Source organism: Brassica napus, unplaced genomic scaffold, assembly GCF_020379485.1.
Source record: "Brassica napus cultivar Da-Ae unplaced genomic scaffold, Da-Ae ScsIHWf_2634;HRSCAF=3386, whole genome shotgun sequence".
In the NCBI taxonomy this organism is placed as follows: Eukaryota; Viridiplantae; Streptophyta; class Magnoliopsida; order Brassicales; family Brassicaceae; genus Brassica; species Brassica napus.
In genome coordinates this window covers 31,612-50,665 of record NW_026015934.1, presented here as the reverse complement: position 1 = coordinate 50,665, position 19,054 = coordinate 31,612, and the positions used below count along the sequence as shown (strand labels likewise).

Below are 19,054 nucleotides of genomic sequence, written 5' to 3'. Positions count from 1 at the left end.
TTTATACTCCACTTGAACTTATAAGAAGCACTGGAGACTGATGTGCATGTTATACTCCGACCTTATCCTTAGAGTTTGGACTTTTGAGTAGATTTGTATTTTGCAAAGTATCATGAATCAGCACTGTAATTATAATAAACGGTAGTCGGTAGATATCCACAAAATGTATGTGCTTTGACAAAAGTCCATAAAAAGTGTACCGGCTTTCGAGATTCTTTATTGGACATGATGCATATGTGTATTTCTATATTTTCCCAAGTTTTTTTTGTTTGACCTTAAAGTCTAACAAGAAAAAGAAAGAAACATGCGTATCACATTAAATTTAAATATTGACCAACTTATAAACCAGGATGTCAGTGGACCTGATCACCCTCCCTTGATCTTCGGAGGCAACCACGCCACTGAATCCTTAATATTTTGATACATCTTCTTCTTTGTGTTGATATAGACTTTGATTTTTATTCCTTTTCCTATAAATTTTTTAAGATAATTGGATAACTCTATAAATTTTTATTTGAACTCCACAAAACAAGTAGAAATGTCTTCACAAACTTTGTGCTGCTCACAAACTTGCAATGTGGCGGGTAGTTTGGTGCTAGCCTTTTTAATATAGTCTTCGAACTAGGTCAAAATGAGAACAAATTAACAGGTGGACTTCACCACTACATATCATATTTCCGACAAAAATAATAAGATGACTAAATTTTATAAAAGCTCTGTGTAATGTTTTAAGAAACTCTCGTCTTTTTTTTTGTCTTAACCTTTTAAAAGTCCCCAAAAATCGAAGAGAATATTTAATGGCACAAAGCAATTATTTTTGAAGCCCATTACTACAAGAAAAAAAACCATAATAACGACCTTATCTTAACTAAAAGTAAGAGACTCTCTGCCTTGTTATCTTTCGATCATTGTTCCATGCGTGACATGTAACGTTGTGCGTACTGTTTACGCTACAAAGCTATTAACATTGGGTTTCAGGTTAACAGAAAGCTTATAAAAGAGCAGGATACTTGGCAAAAGAAGGCCAATGAAGTATAAGAGAGGTGCAAGTTGTTTGCTATTGTTAATATGTTCACATAAACAATCATAATATTTCATCCATGGTTGACAAAAAAAAAAAAATATATATATATATATATATATCATCCATATAGTAGAAGAGGATGGATTTTTTTTAATATGTAAACAGTTGGATATATTCATAGATAAGATACGCAACATTAACAGTCATAAGAACAATAAATATGTTACAAGCACGTAAAATAGATTAATTGCTGAGACGAAGACACCCACATCAAGCGAAGCTTTGTTGGATTTGTTGAATAATCGGAGGGATAATAGTTTGATAAGCTTTCTCCGTTGGGTGAGCAAAGTGTCCCAAAACACATGTCGAGATGCATCCAAACACGGTACCGGAGCCGCAGGAGAACAACAGCAAGGCCAAGTTGACCACGTAAATCCTAAAAGGAACCCAAATTATATTATGCATGGCCGTGAAAAAAACTTATTTAAAAAAAAATGATTAATGCAGTCACAGTTTCAATGGAAAAAAAAACATCCAAAAGAAAATAACACTAACCTGATCTTAGTGGGTTGATGACGAGTTCAAGAAGAGGATTATACATGTCAATGTAGATGGAACGAGAGCCTGGTAGCACTGAGTTCAGATTGTTGACTTCGTTTGCTAGCTTCTGGTTAAAGAGTCTAGCGACTGCGTTTGCGGGTTCTAGACATATCCCTCCAATAGCGTTGCTTGCTCCTGGTAAGCAACCCAAAGGCAACGTTCCCATAATCGCAAATTTTCTTGCTCCCAAATTATATAACTCCTATATGTATATATAAATCAAATGTAAGTTGATACATGTAAAATTTGGTATCGAATTTTAAAAATTAACGTACCTGCATGAATGATTGAGTCCATGAAATCATCATGTTGGTGTAGGAGAAGACAGTATATCGAGTGTTTCTAGCTGGATTGGAGACGAATGTGATGCCAAGATCGTTATTTCCAGCGGAAATGATATAAACTGCATTAGAGATGATTGATCTCGTCTTCTCTTCATCTTCAGTAATGCTGTTTAGCTTTGCTATGTAAGCTTTGAAGTCGTTTAATTGGTCTGGTATCCATATAACTCCCTGTGATTAATTTGTATTTTAATTAAATGATGAATTTTTATATATTACATAAGAATTTAAATTACATTTCCTTAAGTGTAACTTACCTGAACTTGTGCGGTCATGGATCTAACCAGAACCACCAGAAGCAAAACTAACAACGGTTAAGATATCATTGGGTTGAAGATCTGAACTACGATAAGCTGGTACAATGTTCTTACTCCCAAACCTTCGGCTGCATGCATATTATTCCACCCAAAAGAATTAAATTCTGAATTCACTTTAATAACAAACTAAAAATTGATGTCCAGTTGCGTGAGTCTGTTCTCCTAGTGATTATTAATTTAAATGGTATGGATCCTCGTTCGATAGGGATGTACATGTTTTACGGGTTTAGAATCTCCTAGTATTCAAAAAATATTATAATGAAAATGATATGTTATATACCGATCATATCTGTAGGAATTCTTCCATTGCCAAATCTTCCAGTGGCTTGTCGAGTTACAAAATCTCTTCCATGGATAGAAATTGACTTTAGTTAAAGTGCTAAGGTCATTGTTGTTTGCCGGTATCGAGTATTGAATCTCCAAATGCTAACCGCTGGAATATTTCCGCTTGAGCTACAGAACTCGATATAATCGAGACTAATACTGTACGGTTTGAAAAAGTATAGTACTCATTTCAAAATGCTACTTTCTTTTCCTCTCAATTCAATATTTGATTGAGATGATGGAATGGGATTAACATTGCTTATGTATACATCTTAAAAACCTATTAACGGAACATAAACTGTTATGATCAGTATTTTTGTTACCAAAGAGCTATATTTAATTAACAGTTCCCCCCGAATCCATTTTCTATTATTCTGTTATATTGTTTCATACATACGTAACTAAGTCGGTTCAGACTGTTGATAACTCCCTTAATGGCCATGGCTTTATTGGATATGTATAATATATTGAGAAATGTGTAACAGTTATATATGTGAAAGATGTACTACAAACAACTTGTTCGTAAGATTATTTAATTAGTAAGTCGTTTTATTAACTATCATGCAACTAAACATAATGCGTCTAAACATAAAATTGGCTCACTTTTCCATCAAGATTATTACATAACTAGCTTTCAAGTGCTGGTTTCATCATATTATATATTATACACACACACATACAGACTGGTAGGGCTATGATCAGCATGGGAACCCTTTTTGCAGCTGAGTGCACCCAATGCTATAGTTATATCACCAACGCGAGAGGACGGTCTAGCAGCTAGGGGTAGAGGCTTTAGAATAGCTTGACGATTTCGTTGGCCCTGCGCCAGAAAGTGTGTGCACCATAAACATTAGATCTCCTTTGGATCTCCAATCCAGTGACTCTATTCGCTTTCAGGCGCATCCTCATCCTTTTTTTACCTACTCCCCCCACCCCTAACATAAGTTTATCATAATATCTTTTTTAATGAAATCAAATCACATTGATATTGTATTTAAAGTTGAATAGAAATGTTAAAATTGGAGTACATCTTTGTTTAAAGAGCCACCAGGAGCAAGAAAACGGTTGCCTTGAGAGTTGATAGTAAGATTAGCACTTCCTCCAATTGCATACATTTCTATTGGACCAATGTGTATAGTTCCAATGTGTATAGTCATTGTTCACCACATGGAAATATCCATGCCGACCTATATATACATAGATTATTAACATAAATTTCATTAGTTACTCTATAAAAACAAATTTATATGCTCGACTCATAGAACAATTTTAACTCTCTGGGAAGAACTACACCTAATACTAAAATATTAGCATAATGTTAACTCAACTAACCCAATGTTTAGACATCATATTATTCTGTTGATCCATTTTATATGTTGGGAAGAACGACGAATCAGAGTTTAATGCAAGTTGTTATGTTTTAGCTTTGCTTTTTTTTTGAGAGAAATGCCACCGACAACATGCTTGACCTTTTTAGTTTGTGCTACATATATCCACAATTATAGGTTCACTAAAAACAATATATTTATATGAATAATTAAACTAAATCATATGAATACCTTGGCATTTGTTGGACGAGGCCTTATTGTGATGCGTCAAATAATTATTAGAGATCGTTATAGCCGTTGATCCACGGATCGCATCAATCAATCTATAGTTACAATTCGAGAGCGAGCAATGATCAACCCACACATGGCTCCCACCAAAGACCGACACACCATCACCGTCTCACACAAGAAGTACCCTAAGTCCCTTCTTGATATAGACTCATTTTCATCGATTTTCCTACCGTATAAACAAAGCCAATCATGCATGTTAAAAATAAATAAATAAACATCATCAATATTAACATGTTGTTCTTAACGTCTTTAAGTGCGCTTTTCATAAGTCATAACTATAGTACTAAATACTAACAAAAAATTACATAGCATAAGAATTAAAACAAACAAAAAATCAACAAAGAAGTTCGACCACTTGTATGTATGTGGCTTTTACATCAAAATATTAATTTATTGTTTAAAAACTTGAAGTGATCTGAAACCGAAAAAAAAATAACCAAAAAATAATTGATGATTAAAAATTTCTAGCATTCTTAGTTAAATATGCTCACTTGGATGTCTTTACACAGCCAATTTGAAAGCAAAACATATAATGACAATTATTGAAATATATGCAGTTCATTGTTCAGATCAACAATACTTGCTTTGGAATAAACAAGTAGCCAGTATGTTTATTTTTCTGCGCTAAGAGATTCATCCGTACGTGCAACATAGCAAAGGACACATATAGTACCAAGATGCATAGCATTTGATGTAGAAGAGCTTATGATGGGTTAGGACTATGATCCAAGGTCTATGTCCTTGGCTTCTCCATGAGAGGTTCAAATCACTTGGTCTTGTCAAAGGTAACTTTGCTGTTGTGTTAAGACTTTGAACCCATTATTGGTTTGGTTTCTTTTTGTTTAGAAAAGCTACGGTTTAGGTTAGCCGGAGTGACCCTAATAGCTTTTAGGTTATCATGAAGCTTTTCTTTTTCAGTTATCATGAAGATATATTAAAGAAGAAAAACAAAACTCTTACCCACTTGAAAATAAGAAAAAACAAATTACATAACCTGGAGAATCCTCCAGAACTATCCATTATTAGACCATTGCCAAATACAAAAAAGAAAAAAAATCAAAATGGGGGAAGAAGAAACGAGTATTCTTGACTCTTCTGTCTCCTTCCTTAACCCTCATCTACACAGAGAAGAGAGAATTTCAATGGTTCAAGCATTGCCACTTCAAAAACATGAGATAAGTGCAGATCATCTATATATTTACCTTGAAGATATCTCCAACATTCCTTGCATAGGATTCCTACGCTGCACTCCCGTAAAATCTCTCAGCAATCTCGTCCAGCAACTTCACAATATCACAGAGTATTTACTCAGTAACAACAATCAAGACACATAGAGACCAATCTTGTATATGTACCTCGTTAAGCAGCGGTCTCTCTCTAAGCAAGACTTGAATTTCACTCTTTAATATATTGAAAAGAGGCAATGCATCCCTCTACAACCTGGATCGGCCATCATAGTTCTTTAGGTAACAACAAAAAGACTAAAAAGAAGACTAAGATCTAAGAGAAGGTAACTAACGTTTCCAGAAGATTACTCTAAACACAAAAGAGAGAACTCAAGACTAAGTGTTTTGGGTTTTACTTTATGTCAGCTCTCAAGAAGGAAGTCAAGTTTTCAGCCTGTGATCTAAGCTTCCCCAAGAGATTCTTGAAGGTTTTAGACATCTTCATCGTCACTGACATCTACCAAATGAGGTGGAACAGGAACCCTAGGAAACAACTTGAAGATACACCTGATACGATCTGACGCAAACTCATCAGTAAGTAAATTGATGTGTTGTGACTAATATACATGGACAAAAGACTAACCAAGAGTTTCATCAATGCAAGGTGCCTTAGCTTTAACTAGTGTGTCAACAAAAAAAAAAAAGAGCAGGTCTGCCCCCAACAACTCACCTGAAGATTAATTGTTCTGATAAGAAATCACAATCACAAAACTAAAAGATGATCTTAAAGAAGAGCCTATATGAATAGATAGATATGTAATAACAAGAAAAGAAGCAAAGTGAACAGACCAGGGCAGTGGTCTAGTTCAAAGCATATGAACTCACGTTTGATCCTCTCTCTCGACATTGATCGGAGCTTCGGTTTGAAGGTGAATCGGATCTAATCGAGAGAGATGCGTCGCCTCTTGCGGATTAACCCTAATTATTACAATACAAATTGCTCAAAATTTGAAATTTAGTTTTCCCACCATTAAAAAGAAAAAAAGATTTCAGTAACGACAGTAAATGTAAATCGGATCATTAAATAATACGGTTAAAACCGGTTTACCATTGTTAAATGAATGTTCAGACACATGTTACCTGCTGTTATTGTCTGGTGTAGTTTCCACTCACTTGTTTCCAGCATCCTTTTACTGCAGATTCTTCAGGTGGTGTCATCAATCTTTCGAAGCTCACAACATATAGGTGAACTTGAATGTTAATTTGTTATGGGGTAGAGGAGTTTAAAGCTATTGGAAGGCTATTGAGAAACCATTTATATAGTCTTGTTACATTGATAGGAAACAATAGCATTAATTATGTCTGAAAAGGACTGTTGTCCTCAATTATATTTCCATCAAAAACAAGTTCTTAGGAGGAGCCAGGAGACAAATCTTATATCCATTGTGGCCAAAATGTGGCAAAATAAATTAAGAAACAAAAATGTATAATATCAGCAGAGGAAGAAAGCTGTGTTGTGTGTATCTTCTGCTAACTTGTTCAGCTTCATGATCCTCGGATTCTTCAGAAGAAGGCAGGAATCAACGGAAGCAAAGCCATTTCTTCTGCTCAGAGAACATAAGATCAGGTTAGCAATCTGTGCTATTCAGGAACGAACGTACACTAAGAAGTTGAATGTGATGAGAAAGAAAAGTAAAACTACCTTAGGTTTTGAATTTGAGAATCATGGTGGTTGTTTTGATCGGAGTTTTGATTTCTCTGACTATTAGGGACTGCACCAGATGCTTTCTTGGTCTTCTTCTCGTCGCTAGCTTTGCTGAAAATGACAGTGAATCCTTCTGCCGATGCAGGATTGTTCACGTCCCATTCACCAAACTTCGGCAATGGCCTTCCTTTGTTCTCCTGCACCAAATCAAACAGAGAGAGATGAAGATGATGATGATGATCAAAAGAGATGAGGTGTGTGTGTTTGTTCTTACCGTAGCCATTGTTTCTTTCAATATCAAGATGTAGAGACAGAGAAAGAGAGAGGTGGGAGGAGAGAGAAGAGAATGAAGTTGTAATATAGGCAAGAGAGAGAGAGAGAGAGAGAGAGAGACGAGAAAAACATTTAGAGGGAAACACGTCGTTGGTCGTTGACAACAGCTTTAACCAAATCAAACTCATTTCCCGCGTATTTCCCCCAACTGAAAAGAAATTTTTTTAAAATTTTTTTAAAAAAGTACAAATTGATAAAATCATAAAAAGAAATTAACCATTCTAATTCTCCACTTTCAGATTTGATAAGAAAAAACTCTGATTTTAACTATTTTAGCTTGTTAATAGATAATTATTTAATTTCGCTAATTATGTTAATGGTTGATTTTTTACAGTATTAAAATTTTTTAAACACAAATAATGATTTTTGGTTCTAGTTTAAAGGTTATAACTAAAATGGTTTATTTTAAAATGGGTTGTAGCTTTTTCAACTCTATTTTTTTTACGGCAAAAGGCTATAACGAAACTAAATAGATTCCTGATCTAAGAGCCACTTTGGAAGAATCAAATCAACATAAACCATAGCAGCAGGCTGATTTCTAGCACCCCGTACCAGCTTGTCCGCCATTGTATTTTGTGCTCTCGGAATATGCTGAATAGTGAAGGGATGAAAAAATTCCTTACCTCGTAGAACTGTAGTGAACGTCGGCCATTCTGTTGGTGTATACACCATCTTCACTAGTTGAGAGCAGTCAGATGCAAACACCGCTTTTTCAACTCTTTATTAAAACGGTATATTTATGATTTTAAATAAAACTTAAGAAATTTTTTTTTTAATGAACCAAGTTATTTAAAAATGTAGAAAATTGAGAGAGACAACAAAAAAACAAAAAACATGTAGAAAATTGAGAGAGACAACAACAAAAAAACAGCCAACATCGTTTGAATTAGTTAAAGCCCATTGGGCCACAGAATTATATACCGAAACAACAAATAGCAATGAAGATCTCTCGTAAGGAAGCTTTCGTCGTCGTCGTCACTTGCGTCTCTTCTCTTCGATGGGAAGACTAAAGGAGTCAGTCCCGTGATTCCCCTCCTCCTCCTCTTACTCTTTCCTCTTCTTCTTCTCTCTCAGGTACTGTAACGAACGAAGCTCACGTGTTCCACCACCGTTCATCTGATTTTGCAATTTTCTGATCTATAATCCAGTGAATCTTCTCTCTGTAGGTGTTGGGAGAATCTGAATCTACCAGGTAAAGCTCCGGCAACTCCTTGTCTCTCTACAGACAAAACATAACTGGAACTTTTGATGTTGACTAGTTTTAGTGATAAGCCTTAACCTTCTGTTTTGTATTGATTCTTCCTTGTCGTTGAACTTAGATTCTAACTCATTGTCTCTATACAGACAAAAACAAAAACAAAACATAAACTGAAGATTTGTTGTTGACTAATTGTAGTGATAAGCCTTTGTGTAGATTATTTCCAGTTTTAGATTAACTTTATAGCTCTTAAGATTCTGTTTTGTTTTTGATTCTTTCTTGTCGTGGAACTAACTTAGATCTGGTAAGGAAGAAGGTAATGCTACAGAGATACATTGATTTTAACTCTTTGTCTCTATACAGACAAAAACATAAACTGAAGATTTGTTGTTTACTAGTTGTAGTGTGATAAGCCTTTGTGTAGATTAGTTCCAGTTTTAGATTTAGCTCTTAAGCTTCTGTTTTGTACTGATTCTCTCTTGTCGTGGAACTTAGAGAAGGTAATGCTCCAGAGATACACTGTTCCCGACATAGAAGTAGAGCAGCTTGGCAGATTATACAAGATGTAAGTTAGAGATTCTTCTCTTGTTACTATCTTATTTGACGCCGTTTGTGAAGATTTAGTGTTTCTTCTTTACAGTACTTGACGCCGTTTGTTGAAAGGGAAAGATACCAGATCCCAAACAAGTGCAGGCTCCATCCCGACAACGACCTCTACAGAGACCAAGAACAGCACAAGGTCCACGTGGATATATACGAGTGGAAATGCGGTTACTGCAGGAAGAGTTTCAACGAGGAGAAGTTTCTTGACCAGCACTTCGACACTAGACACTATAACCTTCTGAATACGGTATGCGGTGGTGGTCTATGCTCTCTGTTTTGAATGCTCTGAGCTGATTATAACTTAATTGATTGTTTTTAGACTGGTACAAAGTGTTTGGCGGATCTGTGTGGTGCTTTGCATTGTGACTTTGTGTTGATGAGTTCCAAGAAGGGGAAGAGTAAGTGTAACCCTGCTGCTGCTGCTAAAAACCGTCATCTCTGCGAGGTTATTACCTTCTTTATTGCTTCTATTTTAGTAATTTTCTCCAAGGAGAAAAGCTTACTTTGAGTGTGTTTATTTGTTTGTTCAGAGTCTTGCGAATACTTGTTTCCCAGTGAGTCAAGGTCCTGCTGCTAGCCGTCTTCATGGTATGACTCTCCTTACTAATTAAATTACTACATGACTCTCAAATCAAGTGTGCCTAAATTATCCTCTTTGGTTTTGATTTTTTTTTCTGTGATTGAAGAACACTTCTTAAGACAGTTCTGTGATGCTCATACCTGTACTGGAAAAAACAAACCGTTTCCTAAAGGAGGCAAGGTAAGATCTGTCGAGTCACCCTAGTGTTACTAATGTGTGCCAAACGAGGCTGTTAGTTATTAATAATTAGTGCAAATATGTTTTGCATTTGCATCTTCTAACATGCTTTATATGTTTAAGCACATTGAAACCAATAAAGAGACATTATATTATCAGTTTTTTAATTTTATTTTTTAATATGAGTCTATGCTAATTCATGTTTGAGCTTCTTAGTGAAAATATGTTTTCATTTGCATCTTCTACCATGCTTTATATGTTAAAGCACATTGAAAAATAAAATATCATCAGTTTTTTTCTTTAACATATGAGTCTATGCTAACTCCTGCAGAAGAAATCGGGTGTCTTCTACCTCGCGATATCAATACTAACCTTGATGCTTCTCCCACTCTTTTATCTGCTGGTCTTCTTACACCAAAGGTACCTTTATGATGTTCTCTGCGTTTTTCTTCCCCTCATTGCTTTGTTATTTAAGAGTCTTTGGTCACTTTGTTTGTGTTGTCCTTACAGAGAAAAGAGAACTGGGACGCAAGTGTTGCGTCGGATTGTTAAAACTGGGAAGAAAACAAAGCCGTCGTAAGATGGACATCTTCTCAAACATTGGCTTATTGCACATGCGCAAACGCGAGAGTCACTTTTCGTGGTTATGAAGCTCAGTTACTATGGATATCAGCTGGGTTTCCAAAGATGAATATGATACTTAATGTAAGCTTTGTAGAAACAGATGATTCATCATTTCACAGGAATAGGAATAGTGATTTCTCTATGAATCGTCATACATATCAATGATAACATCAAGTTTGGAACATAAAACAAGCTTTATAAGTAAGCAGACATGTATTTCATCCAACTTCATAATTTTTCCTAACTCGAATTTATAGAAATAGATTGACTTGAAATTTTATATGTATCATGACAGTAAAATATAGTTTTTTCCCCGCGATTAGTAATCAGCCTATTTAATAAGTATACGTAACTATTACATGTGTAAAATTATTTGTAAAATTGAGATTAAAATAGTTAATATTGAAAAATTGACAAAAAAAAATTGTTGGGTCTCTATTTATTTGTTAATAGTTAATTATTTCCATATCCAATTTTGTATACTTAACAATTAGTTTAAAAACTATTTTTAGGCAAAACGTAATTTAATGGAAATGTGCCGATTATAAAAATAGTTGGAGAATAAAACATTTATCTCACAAGATCCTCAATCTTCACTTCATCAACGGTTAAAACGGCGTCGTTCGCCAGATAAACAAATATTTCGAAACTAAAACGACACCGTTTAGGTGAGATACAAAGTATTTATAATCAGAACGCCGTCGTTTTTGCGCTTAAAAATCGATGGCTTCCCTCTCCGATGTCTTTTCTCGTCTCCTCTCGCCGTCTCTCTCGCCGTCCCCACCGAGTCTGAAACCTACTTTCACTAGACCATCTCCCCAGCTCTCCTTCAAGTCTGATCACGGTGACGTCACCAACCGCGTGGCGTACCCTTCGCTGGCAAACGCGAACCTCGTCTTCTTCAAGTCGGGGAACTACAACGTGGAGGTGGTGCCGAAAGACGGAGAGACGGAGGAGCAGCTGGTGAACGATTTCAAGAGATCGGTGTTCAGAGCGGGCGTGCTGCAGGAGACGAGGCGGCGGCGGTTCTTCGAGAGCGCCCAGGAGAAGAGGAAGCGTAAGACCAAAGAAGCTGCTAAGAAGTATCGTAAACGGAGGCCAAACCCTAAACCTAAACAGCATTCAGCTCCCTCAGAAGTCACTAAGAGCAGAAGAGAAGTTGAAGAGGATGATAATTGGGAGCTTCCTCCCGAGGAAACTGAGATTCCGTATACCGACCGGTTCTAGTGATAAAACCGGGATTTAGATTCCGGTTTAATGAAGTGAATGTATAATCCACTATTTTTGTAGGTCTCTTGAGATGTTTGTAGCTTAACTGACTCCCACCCCCCAACAAATTAGAAATTTGCATTGCTCAGTGTAGAGGATAATGGACTGTTTGTTTCTCTGCTCCATCGATCTATGTGATCCATCTATATGATTCATTCATATTTTAAATGGTTGTTTGTTTATCCATCCAAATGAACCATTTAAATCAATCATCTAAATGAATTTATATTTGTTTCTTTATTTTTATTTTCATCTAGATCAAAATGACTTTAATAACAAATGTAGTAATATATGAAAGGAATCATGTTGCAAAATAATATGTGTCTGTGATGACTCTTGATGACAATTATGATGACCAAATAAAAGCAAATGTTTAACAAATAAAGTCGACTTTATGATTTTTAATAATAAATCTTAAGAGATTATACCAACAACCAAGTGGGAGAATGTGAAAAATGTTATGTGTATAATTGTTAAAAATATTGTTAATTGTTGATGAATAAGTAAATATGTTTATTCATTTGATTGATATTAAGCATTTTGAAAAGCATAAATAAACATCTTAATTAACAATATGTATCTTATACAAGTAAATAACTTTCACCATCATTTATTTTTAATTAAAAAATTAAACTTATTGTAAGCCAAAGAATGAATTTGCTCAATAAAAAAGACTAAATTCAACCAATTTTTAAAAAGAAACTTGTGTGACCTGTTATAAATTTAGATGATTTTCTATAGCTGATAGCAGTATAGATAAGAAAATTTAGATATGTTTACCTTTTAATTTATTTGATTAGGTTAACTATATGTTGGAGGTACCCTTCAACATGTGCCTCTCGAAGCATAATGTTATAGGAAGGCTAATGAAAATGAGGAAGCAACCGAGGATCACGACAACCCCCTACTATAAAGATTGAGACAATGTATCCTTGGATACATCGAATCTCCACCTGTTAAACTGATGCATCATGGATCGATAATGGCAGTGTTAGTAGCTTATGACTATATATTTACATAAGCTATAGCCAGGACCGGCTTAATGGGCAGGGCGAACAGTGCACCCGTCCAGGGCCCATCTAAAATTCAGCAAATTTTAATAATATAAAGGGCTCATATATTTTATTTATCTTTATAACAAGAGCCCAGATTTTTTTTCTATACTTTAATGTTAAATTTTGACAATATTTTACTGACATAAAAATCTAAGTTTTTAAAATTTAAAAGTTGAAAAAGAAAATAATAAATTTAGTAACGTTGTTTTAAAATTTTAAAATTATTTTAAAAATATTTTAACTATAATATTAAAATTAATTAATTAAGAGGCCTAAAAAATATTTTTGCTCAGGAACCCTACTTAGCCTTAAGCCGGCCCTGGCTATAGCTTTGCCAACTTCTATCATCAGGACACATGTTACCTGCTGTTATTGTCTGGTGCAGTTTCCCCACAGGTCTTGTGTCCAGCTTCTTCGTTACTGCAGAGTCTACATATGGATGAGAACTTGAATGTTAATTTTGTTAGAGTGTAGATAGTTTGAAGAGGTTGGAATGCTGTTCCGAAGACATATTATATAGTTTTGCTATATTGATAGAAACATAGCATTATGTTTGAAAATAACTGTTGTTTTGAATCGTATTTCCATCAAAAAACAAGTTCTTAGGAGTCAGGAGACAAACATGTGGGCAAACCAGATCAAGAACAGCATAAAGTTAATGTGGATATATATATATGCGAATGCTGTGATGGTTTTGACCAGCACTTCACCACTAGACAGTATACTCTTCTGAATATGGTATGCTGTGGTGGTGGTTCCTCTCTATTTTTACGTTTCTGTCTTTGGGACACAACAAAGTTATATGACTCTTTTTACTTGAGCTGAAACTAGAAAATTTACTTGAATGCTTCAGAGCGATACAAAGGGTTTTGATTTTGAGGCCCATTTATGAATATCATGAGGCAGCTCATTAATGACTTAATCATACGTAATTTTTGGTATAAGTTTGAAATCTTAACGGCAAGTTCTTAAAAAGTTTCTCAACATAAAAAATTATAGTTAATAAAAAGTGACGAAAGAGGAGAGAGATAAGTTCTCATTTAGTAATCTTTAAGATGCTCTAAAAATCTCAAGTACATATTTGTCACTTGATTATTGGTTATATTATTCTAAAAAATTAAAAATTAAATACATGATTATACTACTAATATAGTTTTTATATTATAAACTATCACAGGTAAGCGCATAAGGCTCTATAAACAGTAAAACACTAGTAATAATTAAAAGCAAAGTAATTAATGTGATGAAAAAAAAATTATGATTAGCAAAAGACATACACATCTGCAACCTTTTTTACTTAAAAACATAAACTTGAGATTTGTAATTAAAGCATCATAAGTCGAGCGAGATAAGCATACGAACAATAACAAGAAGTACAAGATCCTAACTAAAGAAACAAGCAGACTAAATGACTAGTAACATATGTTCAAGGTGAAAATATTAATAAGCAAAGTTCAGCACTAGTTACGTTTGTCATACGGTGGCCATCTGTATATTATTGGGACCATTCATCACTGAATCAAACACATGGCCGGTTGTAAGCACATCCAGATGAATCAAGCATTGTGCCGCTTCTAGGCATATCCGGATGAATCAAGCATTGTGTGACTCATACAAAGTTACAGGCACAAAGCGGTCTTAACGTCAAGCTTCCACGCAAAACCTCCACCGTCCATCCTCCACACGTCACAAGGCACCGTGACCGATCCTCTCTCACGATCTTGACACGTGTATTGTAGCCTCACTCTGCATGTGAACGCCGGGTACGTGAGCATGGGCCTCTCCTTCATCACCAACCGTACGATCACGTGAAAATGATCATAACTCATCCCCGGTGCACCGTCCTCCACCGGAATATTAATATCTTCCTTCGCCATCTTCCTATACGCCTCGTTGGTCCACGTGACTCTCCCAACACCGTCCGATATAAACCCTGGACAAGCCTCTCTCGCTAGATTCAACTTCTTCTCGTCGTCGGTCTTCCCTAAACCATAACCGTTAGTCCACGCGTCGGTCACACGCTCAACCGTCACACACGACGAGACCACCACCGTTCTTTGCGAGATCTCCGCCGTCTTGTACGGTGTTAGCATCTCATGGTCTCCGCCGCTGAAGCTTAGCCATAATGGACCGTTTTGCCTCTGCTTCTCCACCGGAGATACATTCAGATCTGGTAAAAGAGACAAGGTAACAGCCGTTCTAGTGTTCGGTCTCTTCCTCTTGTTGCACCTCCGGGAGTTAACGCCTGAACTCTCCTTATGATACTTCCTCTTTCCTCTCTTTGTGTTACTGGATACATCGGAGCTGCCACCGCTTGTTGTAGAGGAGCAATACTTTCCGGCGCCGGGAGATCCACCTCCGCCGTCGCTGGATGGTTTGGGAGCAATTGGTCGGAACCGAAGCATGATTCGGTCGGCCTTGGAGAGACCGTAGCGACCACCGTAACCACCATATCTTGCTATGCAACATCCCCCTCTAACGTCCATCTCTCTCTCTCTGGTTCTTGTGGTGTCTATAGAATGTTGATAAAAAGCTTTAATGGAGCTGGTTAAAATGAAGAAGAAGTGTGAAGGGTTTTATATAGGAGTTTGATGATGACAAGTGTTTGGTTGATACGCGTGTGTTTGTCTACCGTCGCACATGGGTTTTTGTTCCTATGAAATGCCTGAAAAAAAATATTCATTATGCTGTATTATTCACATTACTGTTAAGCTATCTAAGAGTTTATGATCACTTCAAAATTAAAAATTTCGAAGCATTTAAATTCTAACACGAGTAGATGTTTTAAATAATTATAAAAAATAATAAAACTTTATTATATATAAAGTAAGCAATATTTTAATTCTCTTGTAACAAGGGTGTTGTAAGAAATGTTGTAATTTTAGTTAAAATATCATTGTTTTTAATTAATTTGAAATTCTAGACGTTCTTAGTTATTATATACAGTAGTACCACAATATAGAACAATACTGAGCAATATTTATTTATCATGGAGTTATATTTTGGTTTATCAGTTATAATGTAATGCTTCTGATTTCGGTCTTTGCACAAAACCGGATATATATTCGAAACTTTATATGGTTTAAGCCTATATAAGAGGAATGGTAATTGAACATGGAATTTAGTTTTCTATAATTAATTAGCAGTTGATTAGTTAATAATCACTTTGACCCGTGTGTTTACTACTTTAGTAATTGAACATATAATTTGGTTTTCTATAGTTAATTAGTAGTTAGTTAATAATCTCTTTGACCCGTGTGTTTACTACTACTTTAGTACTTGAACTGATTTTGTTTGGCCTAAAAAGCAGATATTTTGTTCATTAATTATTTTTAATCAAAAAGAAGATCACGTACAGTATTTGCATTTGCATATGAGCAGTTACGGATTCCCATTGTAAAATTTTAAAATCTTGAGTTTAATTTCATACGTAATTAAGTAAGGAATTTTCGAACAATTAGGTGTTGATATTTTGGTCCAGCGAGTAACCAGTGGATTGTAGTGTTTGAAAAACTTCTTTCCGAGGAACATGTTCATATGTTAAGAATCATTTGCTATATAACCTTTCAGCCTTGATGCATTTTGCTAAAAAACGTGTTCTTGGAATAATCACTTCGACCGTGTGTTTACTACTTGTACAAAGGAGAAGTATTACACCAAAATTATTATTGTTGGTGTAAATGTTAAGAAAATACTTACCACTATTCTACAAAGTACAAACTAACAGGGAGTTGTTCTTTTATCCCTATTCTTTTTTTGGGTAAAACCCAAATTTAGTTGTGGTTTCAAACTTTCAATCATGAATAAGTGCTAAAATATAGTATATATATCACATAATGAAAGAAAAAAGGCAATGTTAGGCATCGTCCAAGAGATGAGGGGTTCATATATTATCATTGACCAATTCTGATTTTAATTTAGTGGAATCTTAATTAACTAAAGGTGATCGTGACTCTAGATCTGAAAATCTTAATTGAGGGGACAAGATCGATGATCTCATGTCTAAAGACGAATTTGTGACGAATTTGTGCCAATGGAGTTAGGTCACCTCTTTCTAGAAAAAGAAGGAACTACATTAATTTAACATTGGTATAAGATCACTGTAATCAACCTTTTCAGCTGAAGCAGTGTCAAGAACAATCCACAGGGAGGTTCGAAACATCATAACAGCTAGGAGAGACAAGAAGAAATTCAAATCTCAGATGTCGCTTTGGATAACTTAGTCACAGGGGTGCCAACCCATAATTTTGTTTTGTTTTGTTTTTTTTTTTTTTGCTAAAAACCCCATAATTTTGTTCTACCTTGTGTTTTTCCCTTTCTTTTTGCCATGGTAGAACAGTTTTTAGATTGAACTTTTGTACAGTCTTCTTTCATTAATATGAAATTTACAATTTAGCAAAAAAGAAAAAAGATTACTGTAAATAATATGTTGTATAAGATAAGTGTTTTGTTCCTGTGAAACATCATGTATAATAAGTTAAAGTTCTTTTTGTCTATGCTTTCAATTAAACTCTTTCACACAGGCCTTCCTTAGCTAACCAAATAACTTATCAACAAGTAGGAATATATAACTGGTTTTTGTTATTCTTGTCATACTCAAATTGAACGGCGTATATATTTTAACAAACGTGTAATAATACTATAATAGTATTAAAAGGGAAGCAAACAGATATAATGCATCGTGGTCCTATCCCCATTCGGAAAAAAATTATAGACATTCATATACAGATCTTACTAATATAAAATAAAAGGCAACCATAAAATTAAAGTAGATTCTGAGGGGAGTTCCAAGGAGATGGCATCTAGAAAATGTGATGGGTTTGTGTTGCGTTGTACTTTGCATGGGAACACGCAAGGAGACACGTAGTGGCATATAATTAGCCACGGTATTACTTTAACATCTTATTAAAATAATTAATCTGGCTTAATAATTAGTCTATCCTACATAGGATTTGTTCAAATGGAAAATGGGACGAAACTGATGAGTGATGTTGAGACCTGAGAGTTAGGTTTGATTCTTATAATTATCATTCGATCTCATCTTAAACAATAAAACAAACACACTCGCGCGATCATATAAACTTATTTCTCCAAAATGTTTAGGAAATAAAATTATATCCGCAGTACGTTGTTTACCTCGTTAATAAATGGCATGGTCATTTAGTACAACGACCCGATCCTTCAAATAATGACATTATTTTGTTTAGTATACCCTAAACGTGAAAAGAGGTGATTGTCTTCTAATAAACTAGTGTATGCAGTTCTTAACGGGTATATACTTATATATTGAATACAAAAGAGTTCTAGTGGTTTCCCTTTACAGACGTCCCTATAGATAGTATGCGCAATTATATTGAATATGCAATACTTTCTAAAAGAAGAAGTCTGCAAACATATAATCTTTTGGGTTAGATCAGATCAATTATATACGGCTTAAAGACATTGATTAATACGTACTCACAAAATCTAATAAGTAATAAGTATTAAACTTATTGATCACATTTGCCCTTGCTCTCACCTACAATATCTATACCTAATAATTATATCATTACAATCTCGCAAAAATTAGCCAACAGTTTCAGCATAAACCACTAGGGTGGGTGTTCGGATACCTATTTGGGTTTGGGTTGGGTATTTCAGATTTTCGGGTGTTTCGGTATAGAGGTGTAGAATCCGTTCGGGTATTTCTGTACTTCGGGTCGGATTCAGATATTTTTAGTTCGGATTCAATTATTTCGATTCGGATATTTAGATTTTGAAAAAAAAAAATTAAAATTTTATTTTTCAAGTTTCTTGTATTTAAAAATATAACGTTTACTTAACTGTTTTTTTTATTTTAAATAGATTTGGACAAAACATTTTAAAACTAAAAAGATATTAATTTAGTTATTGTTTTTAAATTACGGATGTAACTTTTGTTAATTTTTGAAACAAAAAAACTTAACATGCATTTTAAGTGAATAGCAAATCATTTCTTTCGTAATAACTTAAAGTATGTGTAGTATCAATATAAATATTTTAAATAAAATGAGAGATAAAAACTAGAAATATAAGACTAGTAATACATATGTTTGGTTATCTTCGCATATTCATTTAAGTAGGATATTCTCCGTTCGGGT

General features: G+C 34.8%; 4 protein-coding genes across 4 annotated transcripts; 2 read left to right on the top strand and 2 right to left on the bottom strand.

The window, feature by feature from the left end:
* Positions 1-1,294: 1,294 nt before the first annotated feature.
* Positions 1,295-3,721, bottom strand: LOC106425938 (GDSL esterase/lipase At5g63170). Its single transcript, XM_048773763.1, is given in 12 exon segments — positions 1,295-1,372; positions 1,375-1,460; positions 1,580-1,826; positions 1,900-2,136; positions 2,223-2,247; positions 2,249-2,336; positions 2,339-2,350; positions 2,563-2,633; positions 2,635-2,678; positions 2,680-2,765; positions 3,291-3,426; positions 3,635-3,721. Coding segments are annotated over 12 exon segments (1,197 nt in total).
* Positions 3,722-8,017: 4,296 nt separating this feature from the next.
* LOC106405358 lies at positions 8,018-10,837 on the top strand. The gene is made up of 10 exons (XM_013845920.3): positions 8,018-8,055; positions 8,374-8,503; positions 8,596-8,621; positions 9,123-9,192; positions 9,268-9,477; positions 9,550-9,675; positions 9,761-9,818; positions 9,917-9,990; positions 10,319-10,407; positions 10,498-10,837. The coding sequence occupies exons 1-10, from the start codon at positions 8,018-8,020 to the stop codon at positions 10,565-10,567; spliced, it is 891 nt and encodes a 296-aa protein (XP_013701374.2). The 3' UTR covers positions 10,568-10,837.
* A 236-nt stretch (positions 10,838-11,073) lies between these two features.
* On the top strand, positions 11,074-12,066 carry LOC106425918 (30S ribosomal protein S21, chloroplastic). Its single transcript, XM_013866636.3, has one exon. The coding sequence runs from the start codon at positions 11,335-11,337 to the stop codon at positions 11,836-11,838; it is 504 nt and encodes a 167-aa protein (XP_013722090.3). The 5' UTR covers positions 11,074-11,334; the 3' UTR covers positions 11,839-12,066.
* A 2,149-nt stretch (positions 12,067-14,215) lies between these two features.
* LOC106425908 lies at positions 14,216-15,982 on the bottom strand. The gene has a single exon (XM_013866626.3). The coding sequence runs from the start codon at positions 15,419-15,421 to the stop codon at positions 14,555-14,557; it is 867 nt and encodes a 288-aa protein (XP_013722080.1). The 5' UTR covers positions 15,422-15,982; the 3' UTR covers positions 14,216-14,554.
* Between the last annotated feature and the right edge of the window lie 3,072 nt (positions 15,983-19,054).

Bases quoted from the DNA above. Each gene is read 5' to 3' on its own strand.
- LOC106405358 (XM_013845920.3), top strand. From the start codon at position 8,018: ATGCTGAATAGTGAAGGGATGAAAAAATTCCTTACCTC. The intron at 8,056-8,373 runs GTAGAACTGTAG...ATAGCAATGAAG, and splicing joins ATGAAAAAATTCCTTACCTC to ATCTCTCGTAAGGAAGCTTT. The intron at 9,991-10,318 runs GTAAGATCTGTC...TAACTCCTGCAG, and splicing joins CGTTTCCTAAAGGAGGCAAG to AAGAAATCGGGTGTCTTCTA.
- LOC106425918 (XM_013866636.3), top strand. From the start codon at position 11,335: ATGGCTTCCCTCTCCGATGTCTTTTCTCGTCTCCTCTCGCCGTCTCTC.
- LOC106425908 (XM_013866626.3), bottom strand. From the start codon at position 15,421: ATGGACGTTAGAGGGGGATGTTGCATAGCAAGATATGGTGGTTACGGT.